The sequence below is a fragment of the Hyperoodon ampullatus genome (assembly GCF_949752795.1).
Source record: "Hyperoodon ampullatus genome assembly, chromosome: X".
Classification (NCBI taxonomy): Eukaryota; Metazoa; Chordata; class Mammalia; order Artiodactyla; family Ziphiidae; genus Hyperoodon; species Hyperoodon ampullatus.
In genome coordinates this window covers 130,594,131-130,616,343 of record NC_136913.1, presented here as the reverse complement: position 1 = coordinate 130,616,343, position 22,213 = coordinate 130,594,131, and the positions used below count along the sequence as shown (strand labels likewise).

Here is a 22,213-nt window from a genome sequence, read left to right as displayed (position 1 = left end):
GAGGATACAGTCCATCTTCTCCAGGCCCTTTGATATTTTGGAAAACTGCTTAACTGTATCAAGATGAGAATCAATCCCAAAAATTCTATAAAGGGACTCCAGGTCTTAATATTCTAGGATTTTCTACAGTATTATACAATTATTCATGGAAAAGACATTTGTGATAGTAAAAAATCAAACAGGATGGGGGAAAAATAAAATGAAGACATGAGAGATTATTTTAAGATCTCAGATTATAAGAGGTAACTGAGGCTAAGAGAAGTTCTGTGACTCACCTAGTTACAAGAAGACAGGGAAAAAGATGGCGTTGTAACCTAAGACTTCCAATTACTGATTTAGAGTCTTTATACTACCCTCTACTAGTTGGGCTCTGGTATAATCAAGAGAGGGATATGCCAGGAGTGAATTTTGATGGCATTAATGAACTGCAGAAGGAGGACTGTCACAGTAAGCATTTAGTAGCTGTATATTCTGGAAGTTAAATGGCTCTAATAGAATTGAATAAAGTCTTTTTTTTCACCACTTCTTCCTCCTTCCCTTTGTCTTCTACTCCTTTCCCCTTCCTCTTTCCCTGAACATGGAACTCACAGGTCTCTCCAAGTTGGTGCCTAAGAAGATGATAATCACACAAATAAGTCAGTTCTGCATGACTAGCCTTGGGCTTCTCTTCCTGATTAATATTCTCCCTGGAACAACTGGCCAAGGGGAATCAAGGCGACAAGAACCTGGGGACTTTGTGAAGCAGGATATTGGCGGGTAAGTACCCTTAACTCCTAGAACAAAAGAAGACTGTGATAAATTATTGCCTTTGACCAGAGCTTTTTTTTTTTAATCGAAGAATAGTTGAGTTACAATATTGTGTTAATTTCAGGTATAGAGCAAACTGATTCAGTTATATAAATATTCTTTTTTTCAGATTATTTTCCATTATTGGTTGTTACAAGATATTGAATATTGTTCCCTGTGATATACAGTAAATCCTTGTTGCTTATCTGTTTTATATGTAGTAGTGTGTATCTGTTAATTCCATACTCCTAATTTATCCCTCTCCCTCCCTTTCCCCTTTGGTAACCACGAGTTTGTTTTCTATCTCTGTGAGTCTGTTTCTGTTGCATATGTAGATTCATTTGTTAATGAGGGAAACTTGTAAGAAGTAAGGGAAGTGAGATAGGGAAGGAGCAAAAGTAAAACAAAGGTGTGATTTCACTTGAAGTGTAGCTTCCATTTTACCCCATGGGGAGATATGGAGCATGAATGGCACTATAGCTTTGGCAAGGGGCCTGGCTTTTGTAGCTTCATCTCAGTCAGTCATTGTCCTCCCAGGCATTTTAGAGTGAGATGGTTCCCTTCAGCTGATGGTAATACCCTGAAGTAGCTGGGGGATGGTTTTACTGGCATAGTAAAAGAAATATTGACGTAGTAGTAACAGTAAATACTATATTTGGTTTCTTCATGCTTTTATGGCTATGCTTTCTACCCTTCACTTTACAGATTCAATCAATCCCTAAAATCTGTCATTTCTTCCTCCCACATCCCTTGGATTCATCTACTTTTTTCCAACTTTCCTGCTACCGCCCTAGTTTAATCCGATGTTGTCTTCCACTTGGACTACTGCAAGAGTCTCTAATTAGTTTTACTTCCTAAAGTCTGTAGCCAGTGTTTCTTCTACAATGCATGTTGCATTATATCTGTCCTATTTAGAGTTACTTAATGACTTTCTATTATCCCTAAAGTCCCAACTCCTTAATATGATTTTATAAGACCCAGTATGACCTAGCCTCCACCCATTTGTCACCCTTATTTCTTAGTCCTCCTGTCACCAAACTCTATGTTCTTCAGCTATTTTGAACTTCTTTTGACTTTAAAAGCCAACCTCATTCAGAGAATATCATTACTAGAAATCAACCCCTTAGCTTCTACATATTTCAATATTACAGAGGATATTTTATTCTTTGGTAATGTTTGTTGTTGTTTTACATTTGGCTATTGTCCCATATACTTGGAAGCATTAGGACTTGTTCCCAATTATTTTTGCAGAGTTGATTATCTTAATGTACTCTGAGTCTTTCCATCTTCTATCAGCATTTTCAACAATAATCTCTGGGGCTGAGGGCTACACAACTGGACTGATATGTCCTTAGAAACGTGGCCCATGAGGCCCTTTCTGTTCTTTATCCCAGTGTGGAAAAAAAAAGATTAATTCTGCCTTATTAACTTCTCATGTATGTGATTTCATTGGGCATGATAGATGTTCTAAATAAGATGGAAGTTCTAAATAAATGAATCTTACCTCTTCAAATGTTAAAGTCTTTTTAATTTTAACTCTGAGAATTAAAGTTCTCTAAAAATGTATTGCATGCTGTCTAATAATCCTAAACAAGGATTTTGAACAGAATAGTCCCACTTCTTGGTGACTCACTGATCATCATAAAGAGCATTCATTGTGTTTATCCTATATCTGCTATTTTTCTTTTTGTGTCTCCATCCTCAGGGTCAGTTGTCACCTCTCCTGTTTACATCGGTTTGCTTATGTCCTGTTGGTGCTTAGAAAATCAGATAATCAAGCCTTTTAATAATTATATTAAAGAGAAGGCCAAAACATCCTGCTTGAAAAAGCAGAGACTGTTGAGGAGTACTGGTTTATTGACCAGTACTTTGTTCTAACATGTACTAATCATGTTCTAAATGCAATGGTTCTCAATGTTTGGTCTGTGTAAGCAAGGAAGCAGGCTCCACACGTGGAGAATTTGATTTAGTAGCTCTGGGGATAGTGCCTAAAATTTGCATTTTTATCAAGTGACCCACATGATTCTGATGTAAGGAATCTTCGAACAATACTTTGGGGACACAGTCCTTGTTTTCAAAGAACTTACAGTATAGTTAGGAATATGGGATTCTGAAATCTTAGAATAGCAGACATGGGAAAATGAGAGCATCTAGTCTGATTCCTCATTTTGTGCATGAAGAAATTGAGTTCCAGAAAAGGAAATTTACTTTTCTAAGACTTTACAGAAAATTAATAGTAGAGCTAGGTCTAGAACACCAGTCTCTGATTCCAAGTCCCTTTTTTATTTTAAAGAAAAGCTACAGGGAACAATTTCAGCTTCATGTAATAAAGGAATTTCTTATACTCCTGCTTCCTCATTTGACCATTAACAAATGAGAACTATATGTGTGAACAGTGTTAGGTTGGAGCATTGTGAAAATGTCATTTCTCTGGGTCAAAATGGTTGAATATAAGCAATTTCATGATGGGTCAACCTCAGTAACAAGTAAATGCCAAATGGATATTCTGTCCAGGTCTGACTGCGATTTGTTGAAACTTGAGATGTATATCAGTCAGGATCCCAAAGAATACAGATGGGACATTTCAAATAAGGCTATTTGAGGAGGGTACGTTTGCAAAGGACCTAACAGTAAAGGTATGGTCTGGGTGTAGATACACCCCCAACAGATACAGCAAGAACCTAAGGCCAGCAGTAGGTACGTCATGTAAAACAAGTTTACTTAAGAGGTGAAGAGATTTTTAGTGGAGGAGATTTCACAGGGAGAGAGCCAAGAGATTACATACTCAGACTTTCCCTTCTTTTTCCCTCTGTCTTCTGAAGCCAGAGGCTGTGTCAGCCCTGCTGATATAGTTCATATAGCTTACCATTATAAGAAAGAGAACAGGGTGAAGAGTGCATAATATATCTGGAAGGGGAAATGAAAGACACTGGGCACAAGGCTGTACATTTACATGACACCATATCACCACTATTTCTGCATCAAGATTACATAGTGCTGGCAGTGGTGAGAGCAGATACTTTGAATTTAAGAGGAAATGGTTGAACTGTTGATTCATTGTCTCTTTGTCACATTCATAGTCTGACTTGGTGCCATGTTCCATAGGTCCTTGTAAGTGTCTGCTTTCATTGTGAAATATATTTTCTCAGTTCTCTTAATCTCAGAATAAACTGGCACCTGTGGCCACACATGTAAATACTAAGTTAGTAAGAGAAACATGAAGGACTTGGTTTTTATTTTACTTTAACTCAGTGAATAATGTGGACAGGCGTGGCACATGTTGAGTGGGAATGTCTCAAGCTAATTTTGACTTGAATTATAAGTATGCAAAATCTAATCTCTTCCATGTGTATATAATCTCTATTATGGAATCAATACATTAATACTTTTACCATTCAATCACCAAATCTTAAAATTTAAGAATCAGATGTGGGACCTGAGAAGCTGTAAGTCCTAAGCTCCTACCCTGATCAAGAATCCCTCTTGTATTATGCTTTATGATTCACCTACCAGTTTGAATCCCTCCAGTAGTAAACTGCATTATTACCACGGGCATATAGCTCTAGGGATTGGAAAGCACTTCCTATATTGAGCAGAAGTCCACATTCCTCTAATGCCTACCAGTTTTAGGCCCCTGTGGCACTTGCTTCCTTTTCCACATAACAGGTCTCAGAGCTACTCCATGCTTTGTCTACAGGATAACTCTTATTACTTTCAACTATTCTCCTGTCATGATATGATTTTCCAGACATTGCTTAAAACTGAACACTCTCCTTTGTTCTCTAATTAGATTTTTTTGAAACTTAGTTCAATACTTTATTCTTATTTATAGTTTTCATATCCTATCCTATTACTTTAAAACTTATGTTTAAATAACTCTTACTATGTACCAAGCACTATTCTAAGTGCTTTACATAGGTTAATCCATATAATCCTTATAACAGACCTGCTACCTAGGTGCTGCTATTATTCCTGTTTCACAGATAAAACATGGAGACACGGAGAGGTCAAGTAACTTGCCAAACCTCACACAGTTAAAAAGTGGCAGAGCCAGGACTGAAACCCAGACAGTCTGGCTCCAGAGTACATGCTATTAATTGCTACAATGTATTGCTTTTCATGTGTTTGGTCACTTTTAAGTATGACTTAGGCACATGTCCATTTATTTTGTGTACATGAACATCTACTTATGTATAGTAATCCCTCAATTTCTGAATACTTAATATCTCAGCCATATGACTGCCTAGCCTGTGCTAAAATGAGGCAAGTGTAATTTTCTTATAGGACCTAGAGGAATAAGAAATATCATTTTCCATTTTGAAGTAGAAGTGTAGAATTTGTAACACAGGGCAGAGCTGGACATTTGAAGCCAGGATCAAGAATATTTGGTAGATGACACTATGACTTTCTATTGTATCATGTCAGGAGGCAAGGTCGTCTCAGTATTACTGATGCTAAATGTGATCTCTTGGTTAAGGTGATGACTCTCAGGACTCTCCATTGTAAGGATACTAGTCACTAGGATTGATTGAGAGATTTGAGGCCGTGACCAGCTCATTGCTTTGGTCGCGGCCATGGTTGTGGGGTAGAGAGTAAATAATAGTGGGGAAGAGAATATGCCTAGTACTGTAGTTTCCCTTCTTTTGTGTCATAATTCTTTTCTCCACATAGGCAGTGTTATAAATGGTTCTCAGGCTGGCCTATGAAAGTCCACTTAATGAGAAATGTTGCTGAAATAGTGCTCGTGCATTGGCAATTACAATCATTCAGATAAATTATGAGAAATAAAGACTTGTGTAGCCTTGCCTGGAAAAGTAGCTACCCTTTATGGCATTGTTTCAAAGGAAGAATGTGCCTTTAATTCTTTGAAAACTTTGGAATACAACCCATTTTAAGTTAGGGTACGCCTGCTGATGTTCACGTATGAAATCATATCTCTAAGGTCTAGTACCTTGTTATTTAATCATTCACAAGATACAGTAGTCAGATCTTCTCATGTGTTTCTGTGAAGCAGTGACTTTTAGTTACTAACAAGGTATGAAGTACTTGGTTTTTATTTTACTTTAATTCAGCAAATAGTGTGAACAGGTGGACCACATAGCGAATGGGTGTGTCTTAAGCTAATACTTCTTTAGTTTCATAACCAGTCTGTAGAAGCCATTTAAGAAAAAGGCAGTTGTCTTTTTGAGATAGATTGGACATATTCTAGTCAAAAATCAGTTTGTTCTTTTTTCTTTAAGTGGCTTCTGTAAAAACATTAGAATGTATGTTATTGAATTCCAGGTATTTCTCATTCCCTTCCCAGTATATAACTGGTATCCCTAGTGCTGAATTTTTAGCTAGACCTTTCCACTTATTGGAATGACTGGACTTGGAAAATGAAAACATGGGGAGTATTGGGAAATGGTGAATAATCTGATATGGCTATGATTTCTGGTCAGAAAGAGAAGTAGTGGAATTTACACCTGTAAAAGTATATTGAGAATAGATTGCAGACTCACAGAAAGCCATGAATATCAGTCCAAGGAGTTGGATTTTATTTGGTAACCACGAAGACTTATGAAAGGTCTGTGAGCGTTGCAGATACGTGATCTGGAAAGGAATTTTTAAAAATACATTTTTTTAATTGAGATATAATTGACATACAACATTGTGTAAGTTTTAGGTGTAAAATGTTTTGGTTTGATACATTTATATATTGCAATATGATTATAGTAGAGTTAGCTAATGCCTTTATGATGTCACATATTTATCATTTCTTTTGTGTTGAGAACAGTTAAGATTTAGTCTCTTAGTAACCTTGAAGTTTATAATACAATATTGTTTATTATAATCACTATGTTGTATATTAGAGCCCCAGAACTTGTTTATCTACTACTTGTAAGTTTGTACCTTTAAACAACATCTCCCCATTTCCTCACCAACCCTAGCCTCTGGTAACTACCATTCTACTGTCGTTTGCACGAGTTCAGTCGTTTTAGATTCCACATATAAGTGAGATCATACAGTATTTGTCCTTCTCTAACTTATCTCACTTAGCACAATGCCTTCAAGGTCCATCCATGTTGTCACAAATGGCAGGATTGACTTCTTTCTCATACACATGCCATATTCTTTTGTATATGTGTGTGTGTTTGTGTGTGTATGTGTATATCTCACATTTTCTTTTCCATTGGTGGACACTTAGGTTGTTTCCGCACCTTTGTTATTGTGAATAATGCTGCAGTGAACATGGGGGTGCAGATTTCCCTGTGCAATACTGATTTTAATTCCTCCAGATATACATCCAGAAGTGGAATTTCTGGATAATATGGTAGTACAATATTTACTTTTTGAGTAATAACCATACTGTTTTCCATAATAGCTATACCAATTTACATTCCCACAAAGAATGCACAAGGGTTCTTATTTCTCCACATCCTTGCCAACATTTGTTATCTCTTGTCTTTTGGATGAAAAGCCATCCTAACAGGCAAGTTGATGTCTCATTGTGGTTTTAATTTGCATTTCCCTGATGATTAGTGATGTTGAACACATTTTCACACACCTGATGGCCATTTGTATGTCTTCTTTGGAAAAACGCCTACTCAGGTCCTTTGCCCATTTTTTAAATTGGATTATTTTGCTATTGAGTTGTATGAGTTCTTTATATATTATGAATATTAATTCCTAATCAGATATATGGTTTGGGAGTATTTCCTCCCATTCTGTAGGTTTTCTTTTCCATTTATTGCTTGTTTCCTTTGCTGTTCAGAAGCTTTTTAGTTTAATGTAGGCCAGCTTGTTTATTTTAATTTTTGTTGCCTGTGCTATTGGTGACTTATCCAAAAAATTATTGCCAAGACCAATGTCAAGGCTCTTTTCCCCTATGTTTTCTTCAAGGAGATTTACAGTTTCAGATATTACATTTAAATCTTTGATCCATTTCAAGTTAATTTTATGTGAGTGGTGTAAGGTAGGGGTTCAGTTTTATTCTTTTTCAAGTGGATATCCAGTTTTCCCAATATCATTTATTGAAGAGACTGTCCTTTCCCCAGTGTGTGTTCTTGGCTCCATCATCAAAAATTAGTCGAGTATATTTGTGAGGTTTTATATCTGGGCTCTTTATTTTGTTCCACTGATCTATGTGCCTATTTTTATGCCAGTAACATACAATTTTGATTACTATAGCTTTGTAATATAGCTTGAAATCAAGTATTGTTATACCTCCAGCTTTGTTCTTCTTTCTCAGGATTGCTTTGGCTATTCAGGGTCTTTTGTGGTCTGAAACAAATTGTAGAATAGTTTTTCCTATTTCTGTGAATAGGAATGTCTTTGGAATTTTGACTGGGATTACATTGAATCTGTAGATCATTATGGGTAGTATGGACATATTTACAGTATTAATCTTCAAATCCAGGAACCTGAGATATCTTTTTATTTATTTGTGTCTTCTTTAATCTCTTTCAATCAATGTATTATAGTTTACAGTGTACAGGTCTTTCACCTCATTGGTTAAACTTATTCCTCAATAATTCATTATTTTCAATGCTATTGTAAATGGGATTGCTTTCTTAACTTCTCTTTCAGATAATTCATTGTTAGTGTATAGAAATGCAACTGATTTCTGTGTCTTGATTTTGTATGCTAAGACTTTACTGAATTCATTTATTTGTTCTAACAGTTTTTTAGTGGAGTCTTCAAGGTTTTCTACATGTAAGATTATATCATCTGCAAACAGAAATGATTTTACTTCTCCTTTCTGATATGGGTGTTTTTATTTCTTTTTCTTCCCTAATTGCTCTGGCTAGAACTTTTATTATTGTGTTGAATACAAATGGTAAGAATGGGCATCTCTGTATTGATCTTAAAAAGGAAAGAGTTTTAATTTATTACCACTGAGTATGATGTTATTTGTGGGCTTGTCATAGATGACCTTTATTATGCTAAGGAATATTCCTTCTATACCCAATTTGATGAACATTTTCATCATGAAATGATGCTGTATTTGTCAAATACTTTTTCTGCCTTGAGATGACTATATCATATTTATCTTTCATTCTATTAATGTGGTGTATTACATTTGTTGTTTTGCATGTGTTAAACCATCCTTGCATCCCAGGGATAAATCTCACTTGATCATGGTGAATGATTTTTTTAATGTGCTTTTGAAAACAGTTTGCTAATATTTTGTTGAGAATTTTTACATCTTTATCAGGGATATTTGTCTGTAATTTTATTTTCTTGTGGTGTCTTATTTGGCTTTGATATCAGGGTAATCCTAGCTGCATAAAATGAATTTGGGAATGTTCCCTCCTCTTCAGATGTTTGCAACAGTTTGAGAAGGATTGGTGTTAATTCTTCTTTAAATGTTTGGTAGAATTCATGGGTGAAACCATCTGATCCTTAGCTTTTCTGTGTTTGGGAGTTTTCTGGTTACTGATTCAATCTCCTTAATTGTTATGGGCTTCTTTAGATTTTCTATTTATTCATGATTCATTTTTAGGTAGGTCATATGTTTCTAGGAATTTGTCCATTTCTTCTCAGTTATCCAGTTTGTTGGCATATAATTGTAGTCTCATAATTTTTTATATTTCTGTGCTATCAGTTGTAATATCTCCTCTTTCATTTCTAGTTTTATTCATTTGAGTCTTCTTTTTTTTTTTTTTTTTTTGCAGTACGCGGGCCTCTCACCGTTGTGGCCTCTCCTGCTGCGGAGCACAGGCTCCGGACGCTCAGGCTAAGCGGCCAGGGCTCACGGGCCCAGCCACTCCGCGGCATGTGGGATCTTCCCGGACCGGGACATGAACCCGTGTCCCCTGCATCGGCAGGCGGATTCTCAACCACTGCGCCACCAAGGAAGCCCCTGAGTCTTCTTTCTTGTTTTCTTAGTTAATCTGGCTAAAGCCTTGCCAATTTCGTTTATCTTTTCAAAGTGACAGCTTAGTTTCATTTATCTTTTCTATTGTTTTTCTGGTCTCTATTTCATTTATTTCTGCTCTGATCTTTGATAATTCCTTCCTTCTGTTAACTTTCGGCTTAGTTTGTTCTTCTATTTCTAGCTTATTTGAGATCTTTCTTGTTTCTTAAAGTAGGCATTTATTGCTATACACGTCCCTCTGGGAACTGCTTTTGCAGCATCCCACATGTTTTGATATATTGTGCTTCCATTTTCGTTTGTTTCAAAATATTTCTTGATTTCCGTGTTGATTTCTTCTTTAACCCATTTGTTGTTCAGGAGCATGTTGTTCAATCTCCACATATTTTCAATTTTCCAGCATTCCTCCTGTTATTGATTTCTAGTTTCATACTTCTGTGGTTGGAAAACATAGTTTTTATGATTTCAGTCTTCTTAAATTTGCTAAGACATGTTTTATGATATATTACATGAACTATCCTGGAGAATGTTCTGTGTGTGCTAGAGAAAATGTGTGTTCTTCTGCTGTTGGACGGAATGTTCTGTAAATGTCTGTTTGGTTTATTTGGTCCAAAGTATCATTCAGATCCATTATTTCCTTATTGATTTTCTATTTGAATGATGGATCCATTGTTGAAAATGAGGTATTGAAGTCCCCTACTATTATTTCATTGCTGTCTATTTTTTCCCTTCAGATCCATTGATAACTGTTTAATATATTTACGTGCTACAATATTGAGTGTGCATGAGTTTACAATTGTTATATCCTTGTGATGAATTGACCCCTTTATCATTATATAATGACCTCCTTGTATCCTGTTATGGTTTTTGACTTAAAGTCTCTTTTGTCTGATATAAATATAGCTACCCCTGCTGTCTTTTGATTTCCATTTTCTTGAAATACCTTCATCCCTTCACTTTCAGCCTGTGAGTGTGCTTAATGCTTAAGTGAGCCTCTTATAGGCAGCATATAGATGGGCCTTGGTATTTGTTGTTGTTGTTGTTTTTATCCATTTAGCTTCTTTGTGTCTCTTAATTGAAGAATTTAAAACATTTATATTTAAAGAAATGACTGGATAAAGACTTACTATCACTAAATTTTGATAATGATTTCTGATTGTTTTGAAGTTCCTTAGTTTCCTTCCTCCTCTCTTGCTGTCTTTCTTTGTTAGTTGATGATTGTTTTAGTGGTTTGCTTTGATTCTTTTCTCTATATTGTTTGTATATCTATTACAGGTTTTTGATCTGTGGTTACCATGAGGCTTTCATAATGCATCTTATAATCATCTATTTTAAGCTGATAACAACTTCAATTGCATAAGAAAGTTTTACACATTTACTTGCCCCCCACAGTTTATATTGATGCCTTACTTTTCATCTTTTTATGTTATGTATCTATCAATGTAATATTATAGCTGTAACTATTTTCTTTTTTCCTATCAGACAAAATTTATTTTATTTTATTATGCTTCTTCTTCAAGATTAATGTCTTTCTTTATTTAAAAAAATTTTTATTGAAATATGGTTGATTTATAATGTGTTAGTTTCAGGTATACAGCTCAGTAACTCATATATGTATAACTGAGTTTTATATATATATATATATATATATATATATATTCTTTTTTATAATCTCTTCCATTATAGGTCATTACAAGATATTGAATATAGTTCCCTATGCTATACAGTAGGTCCTTGTTGGTTATCTATTTTATATAGAGTAGTAGGTATATTTTTATCCCAAACTCCTAATTTATCCCTCCCCCCTTCCCCTTTGGTAACCATAAGTTTGTTTTCTATGTCTGTGAGTCTGCTTCTGTTTTGTAAATAAGTTCATTTTTATCATTTTTTTAGATTCCACATATAAGTGATATCATATGATATTTGTCTTTCTCTTTCTGACTTACTTCACTTAGTATAATCTCTTGGTCCATCCATGTTGCTGCAAGTGGCATTATTTCATTCTTTTCATGGCTGAGAAATATTCCATTGTGCATGTATGTATGTGTATATGCATGTATGTGTGTGTGTGTGTATGTGTGTGTGTGTGTATATATATATATATATATATATATATATATATATATATATATATCTCACCTTCTTTATACATTCATCTGTTGGTGGAAAACTTAGGTTGCTTCCATGTCTTGGCTACTGTAAATAGTGCTAAAGTGAACAGTGAGGTGCATGTATCTTTGCAAATTATGGTTTTCTCTGGATGTATGCCCAGGAGTGGGATTGTAGGATCAATAATATGGTAGCTGTATTTTCAGTTTATTAAGGAACCTCCATACTGTTCTCCCTAGTGGCTGTACCAATTTACACTCCCACCAGCAGTGTAGGAGGGTTCCTTTTTCTCCACACCCTCTCCAGCATTTATTATTTGTAGATATTTTGATGTTGGTCATTCTGACTTGTATGAGGTGATACTGGTATTTTGATTTGCATTTCCCAATACTTAGCAGTGTTGTGCATGTTTTCATATGCCTTTCCGCCAACTGTATGTCTTCTTTGGAGAAATGTCTTTTTAGACCTTCTGCCCATTTTTTGATTAGGTTGTTTGCTTTTTGCTATTGAGCTGTATGAGCTGTTTGTATATGTTGAAAATTAATCCCTTTCAATCATATCATTTGCAAATATTTTATTCCATTCTGTAGGTTGTCTTTTTGTTTTGTTTATGGTTTCCTTTGCTTTGCAAAAGTTTTCAACTTTAATTAGGTCCCATTTATTTATTTCTGTTTTTATTTCCATTACTCTAGGAGATGGATCCAAAAAGGTATTGCTGCAATTTATGTCAAAGAGCATTCTGCCTAAGTTTTCCTCTAGGAATTTTATAGTATCTGGTCTTATTTTTAGGTCTTTAATCCATTTTGAGTTTATTTTTGTGTATAGTGTGAGGGAGTGTTTTAACTTCATTGATTTACATGTGGTGGTCCAATGTTCCCCTGCCACTTGCTGAAGAGACTGTCTTTTCTGCAGTGTATATTCTTGCCTGCTTTGTCATAGATTAGTTCACCATATGTGCATGAGTTTATTTCTGAGCTTTCTATCCTGTTCCATTGACCTATGTCTGTTTTAAATGCCAGTATACTGTTTTGATTACTGTAGCTTTGTAGTATAGTCTGAAGTCAGGGAACCTGATTCCTCCAGCTCCGTTTTTGTTTCTCAAGATTGCCTTGGCTATTCAGGGTCTTTTGTGCTTCCATAAAAATTAAAACTTTTTGTTCCAGTTCTGTGAAAAATGCCATTTGTAATTTGATAAGGATTGCATTGAATCTGTAGATTGCCTTGGACAGTATAGTCATTTTGACAATATTAATTCTTCCAATCCAAGAACATGGTTTATCTTTCCATCTGTCTGTGTTGTCTTTGATTTCTTTCATCAGCATCTTATAGTTTTGGGAGTACAGGTGTTTTGCTTCCTTTGGTAGGTTTATTCCTAGGTATTTTATTCTTTTTGATGAAATGGTAAATGGGATTGTTTCCTTAATTTCTCTTTCTGACCTTACATTGTTAGCGTATAGAAATGCAACAGATTTCTGTGTATTAAGTTTGTACCCTGCAACTTTACCAAAATCATTGATGAACTCTAGTAGTTTTCTTGTAGCATCTTTAGGACTTTCTATGTATAGTATCATGTCATCTGCAAACAGTGACAGTTTTACTTCTTCTTTTCCAATTTGTATTCCTTTTATTTCTCTTTCTTCTCTGATTTCCATGGCTAAGACTTCCAAAACTATGTTGAATGAAAGTGGTGAGAGTGGACATCCTTGTCTTGTTCCTGATCTTAGAGGAAATGCTTTCAGCTTTTCACCATTGAGTATGATATTACCTGTGGGTTTGTCATATATGGCCTTTATTATGTTAAGGTATGTTACCTCTATGTCCACTTTCTGCAGAGTTATCATAAATGGATGTTGAATTTTATCAAAACCTTTTTCTGCATCTATTGAGATGATCATAAGGTTTTTATTCTTTGATTTGTTAATGTGGTATATCATACTGATTGATTTGTGAATATTGTAAAATCCTTGCATCCCTGAGATAAATCCCACTTGATCATGTGTATGACCCTCTTAATGTATTGTTGGATTTGGTTTGCTAGTATTTTGTTGAGGAGCTTTGCATCAATGTTCATCAGTGATATTGGCCTGTAATTTTCTTTTTTTGTGATATCTTTGTCTGGTTTTGGTATCAGGGTGATGGTGGCCTCATGGAATGAGTTTGTAAGTATTATTTCCTCTGCAAGTTTTTGGAATAGTTTCAGAAGCATAGGTGTTAATTCTTCTCTAAATGTTTGATAGAATTTGCCTGTGAAGCCATCTGGTCCTGGACTTTTGTTTGTTGGGAGTTTTTAAATCACAGATTCAATTTCAGTACTTGTAATTGTTCTGTTCATATTTTCTATTTCTTCCTGGTTCAGTCTTGGGAGATCATACCTTTCTAAGAATTTGTTCATTTCTTCTATGTTGTCCATTTTATTGGCAAATAGGTGCTTGTAGTAGTCTTTTATGGTCCTTTGTATTTCTGTGGTGTTGGTTGTAACTTCTTTTTCATTTCCAATTTTATTGATTGGGGCCCTCTCCCTTTTTTTCTTGATAAGTTTGGCTAAAGGTTTATCAATTTTTTTTCCTTTCAAAGAACCAGCGTTTAGTTTCATTGACCTTTTCTATGGTTTTTTAGTCTATTTCATTTATTTCTGCTCTGATCTTTATGGTTTCTTTACTTATACTAACTTTGAGTTTTGTTTGTTCGTTTTTCTCTAGTTGCTTCAGGTGTAACGTTAGGTTGTTCATTTGAAATTTTTCTTTTTCCGGAGGTAAGCTTGTATCTCTATTAACTTCCCTCTTAGAACTGTTCTGTTGCACCCCATAAGTTTTGGATCATTGTGTTTTCATTTTCATTTGTCTCTAGGTATTTTTTTGATTTCCTCTTTGATTTCTTCAATGATCCATTGGTTGTTTCATGGCATTTTGTTTAACCTCCACCTGTTAGTATTTTTTGAAGTTTTTTCGTGTAGTTGATTTCTAGCTTCATAATGTTGTGGCTAGAAAAGATGCTTGATATGATTTCAGTTTTCTTAAATTTACTGAGTCTTGCTTTTTGGGCCAGCATGTGATCTATCCTGGAGAATGTTCCATGTGCACTTCAAAAGAATGTGTATTCTGCTGCTTTTGGATGAAACACTCTGTAGATATCAGTTAAGTCCGTATGGTTTAATGCATCATTTAAGGCCTGCTTTCCTTACTGATTTCCTCTCTGGATCATCTGTCCATTGATGTAAGTGGGGTGTTAAAATCTCCCAGTATTATTGTGTTACTGTCGATTTCTCCCTTTATGTCTGTTAACATTTGCCTTCTATATTGAGGTGCTCTGACATTGGGTGCATATGTATTTACAATTGTTACATCTTCTTCTTGGATTGATCCCTTGATTATGTAGTGTCCTTTGTCTCTTGTCCTTCTTTGTCTCTTTAAAGACTTTAGTCTTTGAAGTCTATTTTGTCTGCTATGAGTATTACTCCTCCAGCTTTCTTTTGATTTCCATTTGCATGGAATACCTTTTCCATCCCCTCACTTTCCGTCTGTATGTGTCTCTAGTTCTGAAGTGGGTCTATTGTACACAACATTTATACAGGTCTTGTTTTTGTATCCATTCAGCCAGTCTGTGTCTTTTTGTTGGAGCATTTAATCTGTTTAAATTTAGGTAGTCATTGATATGTATATTCTTACTGCCATTTTGTTAATTGTTTTGGATTTGTTTTTGTAGGTCTTTTTTCTTCCTTTCCTCTTTTGTTCTCTTGTGATTTGTTGACTATTTTAGTGTTGTGTTTGGATTACTGTTTCTTATTTGTGTATATATCTATTATATATTTTTGGTTTGTGTTTACCATGAGGTTTTGATATAACAGTCTACATATATGCATGATTGTTTTAAATTGCTGATCTCTTAATTTCAAATGCATTGGAAATATCCAGCATTTGTACTCTCCTCCTCTCACGATTACTGGTTTAGATATCATATTTGTGTGTGGATGATTTCCTACCTTTATTGTATGTTTGCCTTTATTAGTGAGCTTTCCCATTTCATAATTTTCTTGTTTCTAGTTGTGGCCTTTTCTTTTCCACCTACAGAAGTTCCTTTAGCATTTGTTGTAAAGCTAGTTTGGTGGTGCTGAATTCTTTTAGCTTTTGCTCGTCTGTAAAACTTTTGATGTCTCCATCAAATCTGAATGAGAGCCTTGCTGGGTAGAGTATTTTTGGTTGTAGGTTTTTCCCTTTCATCACTTAAAATATATCATGCCACTCCCTTCTGGCCTGCAGAGTTTCTGCTGAAAAATCAGCTGATAACCTTATGGGGTTTCCCTTGTATGTTATTTGTTGCTTTTAAAATTTTCTCTTTATCTTAATTTTTGTCAGTTTGATTACTATGTGTCTCAGCATGTTCCTCCTTTGCTTGATCCTGTATGGTACTCTCTGTGATTCCTGGACTTGGGTGATTGCTTCCTTTCCCATGTTAGGGATGTTTTCAGCTATTCTCTTTTCAAATATCTTCTCAGGTCCTTTCTCTCCCTCTACTCTTTCTGGGATCCCTATAATGTGAATATTGCTGCATTTGACATTGTCCCAGAAATCTCTTAAACTGTCCTCATTTTTTTTCATTCTTTTTTCTTTATTCTGTTCCATGGCAGTTATTTCCACCACTCTGTCTTCCAGCTCATGTATCCTTTCTTCTGCCTCATTTATTCTGCTATTGATTCCTTCTAGCATATTTTTCATTTCAGTTATTGTATTCTTCAACTGTTCAGTTGTTCTTTATTTTTTCTAATTCTTTGTTAAAAACTTCTTGTAACTTCTTGCTTTGTGCATCCATTATTTTTGCAGGATCTTGGATCATCTTTATGATCATTACTTTGAATTCTTTATATGGTAAATTGCCTACCTCCATGTCACTTAGTCGTTCTTTTGGGGTTTTATCTTATTCCTTCGTCTGCAACATATTCCTCTGCTGTCTCACTTTTTCTAAACCTTCTATTTGTGTTTTTATGTATGTGGAAGGTTAGTTATGTTTCTCCAGCTTGGAGAAGTGGCCATCTGTATGGGATGTGCTATATGCCCCAGTAGTACTCTCTCATCACCCATGGGCCAGGGACCAGCTGGTCCCAAGGTAGATTCTGACCTGTTTGCGAACTCAGTTCCACAGGCTGTGGGACTGTATATTTCTTGCTTCTGGTGTCTGCCCCCTGGTGGGTGAGGCTGGTCTAGAGGTTCCTGCAGGCTTCCTGGTGGGAGGGACTGGTGCCTGCCCACTGGTGTGTGGAGTTGTGTCTTGGCTCTCTGGTGGGCAGTGCCATGTCAAGGGGAGTGTCTAGAGCTGGCTGTGAGCTCAGGAAGTCTTTAGGCAGCCTGTCTGTTGATGGATGGGACTATGTTCCTGCCCCATTGGCTGTTTGACCCAAAGTGTCCCAGCACTGGAGTCTACAGGCTGTTGAATTGGGCCAGGTCTTGGTGCTAATGTCCAAGCAAGATGTCAGCCTTCAGATGGGTACTCCCAGGTATGTTCATCTCCAGCTTTTATGTCCCAAGAAAACCACAGTTGCCCTCTGCCTCCTCAGGAGACCCTCCAAGACCAGCGAGTAGGTCTGCCCCAGGCTCCTATGAAGTTACTGCTTTTGCCCTGTGTCCTGGTGCATGCAAGACCTTGTGTGTGTCCTCCAAGAGTAGAGTCTCTGTTTCCCCTGTGTTTTTTTTTATTTTGTTTTATATTGGTGTATAGCTGGTTAACAATGTTGTGTTAGTTTTGGGTGTACAACAAAGTGATTCAGTTATACATATACCTGTATCTATTCTTTTTAAAGTTCTTTTCCCATTTAGGTTATTACAAAATATTGAGCCATACAGCACTTTTTTCATTCTAATTTCTTTCTTTTAATTCTCCTCTGACTGGATAATATCAAACTATCTGTCTTCAAGCTCACAGATTCTTTCTTCTGCCTGATTGAGCATACTGTTGAAGCTGTCTATTGCATTTTTCATTTTATCCATTGTATTCATCTTCAGAACTTCTGTTTGGTTCATTTTTTAAAAATTTCTGTTTCTTTGTTGAGTTTCTCATTTTGTTCATGTATTGTTTTCCTGAGTACATTGATTTGTCTGTGTTCACTTGAATCTCATTGAGCATCCTTAAAATTATTATTATTATTAATTATACACACAAAAATTCAGGCTGGTTGTTACCTATAGGGGAACAGGAGGGGCTGGGTTGGATTAGAAAAGTATGCACAGGGGCTTTTGGGATTCTGGGTATTTGGTTACATAGAGGTTCACTTTATAATAATTGAACACTATGCAGATATGCATTTTTATACTTTTCTCAATGTGCAGTTCACAAATCTCTAAAATATAAAACTTTTATGAGTTTTAAAATTGTACAACAATGATGTCAAATTATACATATCCTTTTGAAGCCCAATGTTATTCAGATTTTTGATTTTGGGCTTTATCTGGCTTGATACATGTCAATGTAATTTATTCATTTTCATTGCTGTCTAGGATCATATGCATAAGCCAGAGTTTACACTTTCATTCTCTAACTGAGCGTTATTTCATATTTATGTTTTGCAATTAAAACAGTACAGTAGAGAAAACTTGGTACTTTCCTCCTTATGCTCAAGCGAGAAGGTTTCTAGTAGAGTCGAATGGACTTGAAATTGCTGAGTCACAAGGACTGTACATCTTCAACTCCGTTAGATCCTGTCAAATTGCTCCTGGAAGTAATTGCATCATCTGACCCTCAGAATAATTCCTGGTCCCTACACGTTCCCCAGTATTTGCTATTACCAAACTTTTCAGCCTTTACACATATGCTGGCTATGAGATGAATCCCCTTGGTGTTTTAACTTGCATCTTCCCAGTTACTAGTAACGTTGAGCATCTTTTCTTGTGTCTTGACATTTCTGGATCCTCTTTCATGAACCATCTGTTCTTATCCCTTGCCCATTTTCAATTGAGCTGTTTCTCTTTTTCTAATTGGCATGTAGGAGTTCTTTATATTTTGAATTCTTTTTCAGATAACTCACAGATCTTGATTTCTTTGGGGTCAGTTATTGGAGTATTATTTTGTTCCTTTAGTGGTATCACATTTCCTTACTTTTTCATGTTTCTGATGGGTTTGTATTGATGTCTGTGCATTTAAGGGTGCACTCATCTCTTCCATTCTTTTTGGACTGGCTACAGTAGTGAAAGACTTTCACCTGGAGGTAGCTTTAAAAGGCACCAGCTGGGTGGGATGCAGCATCCTTGGTTCCTGGGGAGGCTCAGTGGCGTAGTCTCCATGCTGCTCCATTGGCAGACATTGCCATTGGCCAGACTGTGGGGGTCTTCTGTGGCCAAGGCTGCAGAGGACCTGCAGGTGACAATGGCAGATAGGGCTATTGGAATCTTCAGAGGCTAAGGCTCCTGGGGTCTTTCTGTTCTCGCCCCTTATTTTTTTTGCCCATGGGAGGATGTTCTAGCTGAGGAGATCCTTCTCAATGCCTGGTCTGGCATGCTGACACACAGAGCCCTCAGAGCCAATGCCCGAGGATCCAGTGCACATGGGACTAACACAGCACCTGGGTCCTGGAGCACAGGTGCACTTGCTGCAGCTATATCACTGGTTTCTAGGGTGTGGGCATGTGTAGATATCCCATGGAACCAGTACCTGGGCCTCAGGGGCTCACCACTGTGACTCTGGCTGGTAGGGAGAGGGCAGAATGCAGCAGTTCCACAAGCCATGGGATGACAAGGTACAATGGTGGCTTGAGCCCAGGGGCCAGGGTACAGTAGTAGCATAGCCTGGGGATGGTGGGACAAAGTTTCAACTCTGGCCCCAGGGGGAAGTTGCAGGATAGCAGTAACACAACTCTGGTAGTAGTCTGTTAAAGCTATGTGTTGGGATCCAGGGACCTGGGCACAGGGCAGTGGCAGCACAGTGCTGGCAATGATGGTCAGAGCTGTGACCTGGAACCCAGGGGATGGGGCTCAGGGCAGTGGCTACCTAGTCCCAGCTATCATGTGTCAGAGCCCTAACCTGAAACCTGAGGGGAGAGCTCAGGTCAGTAGTAACACACCTGGGAATGATGTTTCAAAGCGTTGATATGGGATGGGGGTCGGTGGAGAGCTCAGGGTAGAGGTAGACTGGTTTCAGCAGTGATGGGCCAGAGCCACAACCTGGAATCCAGAGTTCAGGGTTCAGGGCAGTGGAGCCCACCTCAGCAATGACAGTTCAGAGTCTTGACCTTGGATGGGGGTGTGTGGCCCAGGGCAGCAGCTGCATCCCATGCAATGAAGACCCAGAGCCACAACCTGGAATGCAGTGGGTGAGTCCCAGATGGCAGCATCAGGACCCTGATAATGGAGGTCTAAGAGTGACTTGGGACCCAAGAGGTGGGGCTCAGGGCAATTTTAGCACCACTGGCAATGATGATTCAGAGCCTTGTCCTGGAACTTGGTGTGTGGGACTCGGGGCAGCAGCAGGAAAGCCTGGATAATGGCAGCCAAAGTGTGACTTATAACGAAGGGGGCTAGGCCAGGGCAGAAGAGGCTTTCCTGGTGAAGGTGGGACAAAGCCTTGACTGTGGCCAGGGGAGGGTGAAGAGCAGAGGCAGCTCCAAACTCGTATATGGCAAGATGCTGTGGCATCTGATTTCTAAGAGTGGGGCACAGCAGGAGCTGGGGACCCTGAGGGCAAGTCTCACCTCAGTGACAGCTCCAGGGAGAAGAGATGCAGAGGGGGCCACTCCATTTTATCAAGTGACATCAGAATCAGGAAAGACTGTGGGAGACCTCTGTAGCAAAAGCTGCAAATGTCCACAGTGGTGAGGCTTGCTGGGGTTCTCCTGCCCTCCTTCTCCCTGTGTGGTGAACTTCCTCAGAGGTGATTCTTCCAGGTGCAGAGCAGGTCCTGACTGGGAGATGAGGTGACATAGGTAGCATACTTCCTGTACTTTTCTATGTGGCCATCCTTGGTTTTTGAGCTCCTCAGATTTTTGCTACTGCTTCTTTGTTTTCTAGAGCTTTCCCTTAGCTGTTTTCTTCTGTTTGTAGTTATTTATTGTTTTTATGGATTTGTGTGTGTGTGTGTGTGTGTGTGTGTGTGTGTGTAATGAAGAGACGAGCTTTGAGACCTCTCCATCTTGTTGCATAGTAACATCTGCATAGTAATTTTGAATTTTCTTTATTTTTAAAATCTGTTCTCCCCCAGGAGATATACAGTATTAGGGAAAATGCCATCCTTTTAATGAAGTAAATTTATCCTCTCTTTAGGTTGCTTTATGAACTGTATCAGCAACTCCACATCTGTGCCTCTTCTGCTTCCCCCTGACATAAACACATCAGGGTCCTTCCTCAATGTAGTTGAACTAATACTATTACTTATTACTTACCCTGAACTTAATCACTCGGTGAGCTTAACTTTTCCCATAGCATAGAAGTGCATGTCTTTCAAAGGTGTCTCATTACATTTTCAGGAGTTTGGGGGAAAAGGAATGATCAGCCTCAATGTATGTTGAGCTTTACCATTTACAAAGCAATTTTATGTTTATTATCTTATTTACTTATTTCTTCCAAAAGCTTTATAATGAATTATCTCTATTTCACAGGCAAGGAAATAGTTCACATGATCAGTTAGTGGCAGAATCGGGACTAAAACTCTGTTCATTTGACCCTAGTTCTTTGGATTTACCACTCTTCCATTTTTAAGACTAGAAAAATGAGTAAACTTGCCTAACCTATAGATACTGTATTAGTAACATCATTTTCATTTTAAATGATGCAATATTAATATCATATTTAGTCCAGCCAGTAATGACAGATATAAGGCAAAACAAGCATGGTTATTGCATCAGTCTCATCAACTTAATGAGCATGTAGCTTTAAACAATCCCTTTCTTTTGTTGGTGTCTTAGGTTGTCCATCTGCAAAATGAAGGGGAAATAATTATATGATCTCTAAGGTCCTCCATAATCCTGACATACTATGATTCTTTGTTGTTCCCCCAGACTATTTTGGATGGGTACAAACTACAGAATCTTCAGCTTGTTGCACTTCAGTTATTTAAGAGAGAGTTCTAACTTGGGTTCTAGATTAAACAAGATTCCAGCTCCCCCTGCAATAATTTACCACATAAGAAGAAAAATTTATCAGAAATCAAGTGCAAAATCATAGATAGATCTATTGAAAATTGTTTTGGAATGATATTTAGCATTGATTTTTGACTTAAATTTTAAAAGTTATTAGTGAAGAATGCTGCTAACTATCAACACAGAGTCAGAAAGGGATGGAAATGCATCATCAAGGAAGTTATTATTTCAGTAAGAGAGGCAGCACAGTATATTGGCCCTATATTCGGGAATTCTGGATCCAAATTTTAACTTTTCCATTAACACTCAGTGTGGTTAAAACTTATGTTCAGGGACTTTACAATTCCCATCTATAAATCCACCTGGAGTAGATATCTCTGAAGCCCTTTATAGCTTGCTATGACTCT

The 22,213-nt window shown here is 37.1% G+C and overlaps 1 protein-coding gene across 1 annotated transcript in view; it reads left to right on the top strand.

Moving 5' to 3' along the window:
- Positions 1 to 577: 577 nt before the first annotated feature.
- Positions 578 to 22,213, top strand: part of GABRA3 (gamma-aminobutyric acid type A receptor subunit alpha3) — a gene marked incomplete at both ends in the record, with an annotated part of 136,963 nt that continues 115,327 nt past the window's right edge. The window contains one exon of the mRNA XM_079727571.1: positions 578 to 756. Within this exon, the coding sequence (XP_079583697.1) occupies positions 578 to 756 (179 nt within the window). The remainder of the gene's footprint in view (positions 757 to 22,213) is intronic.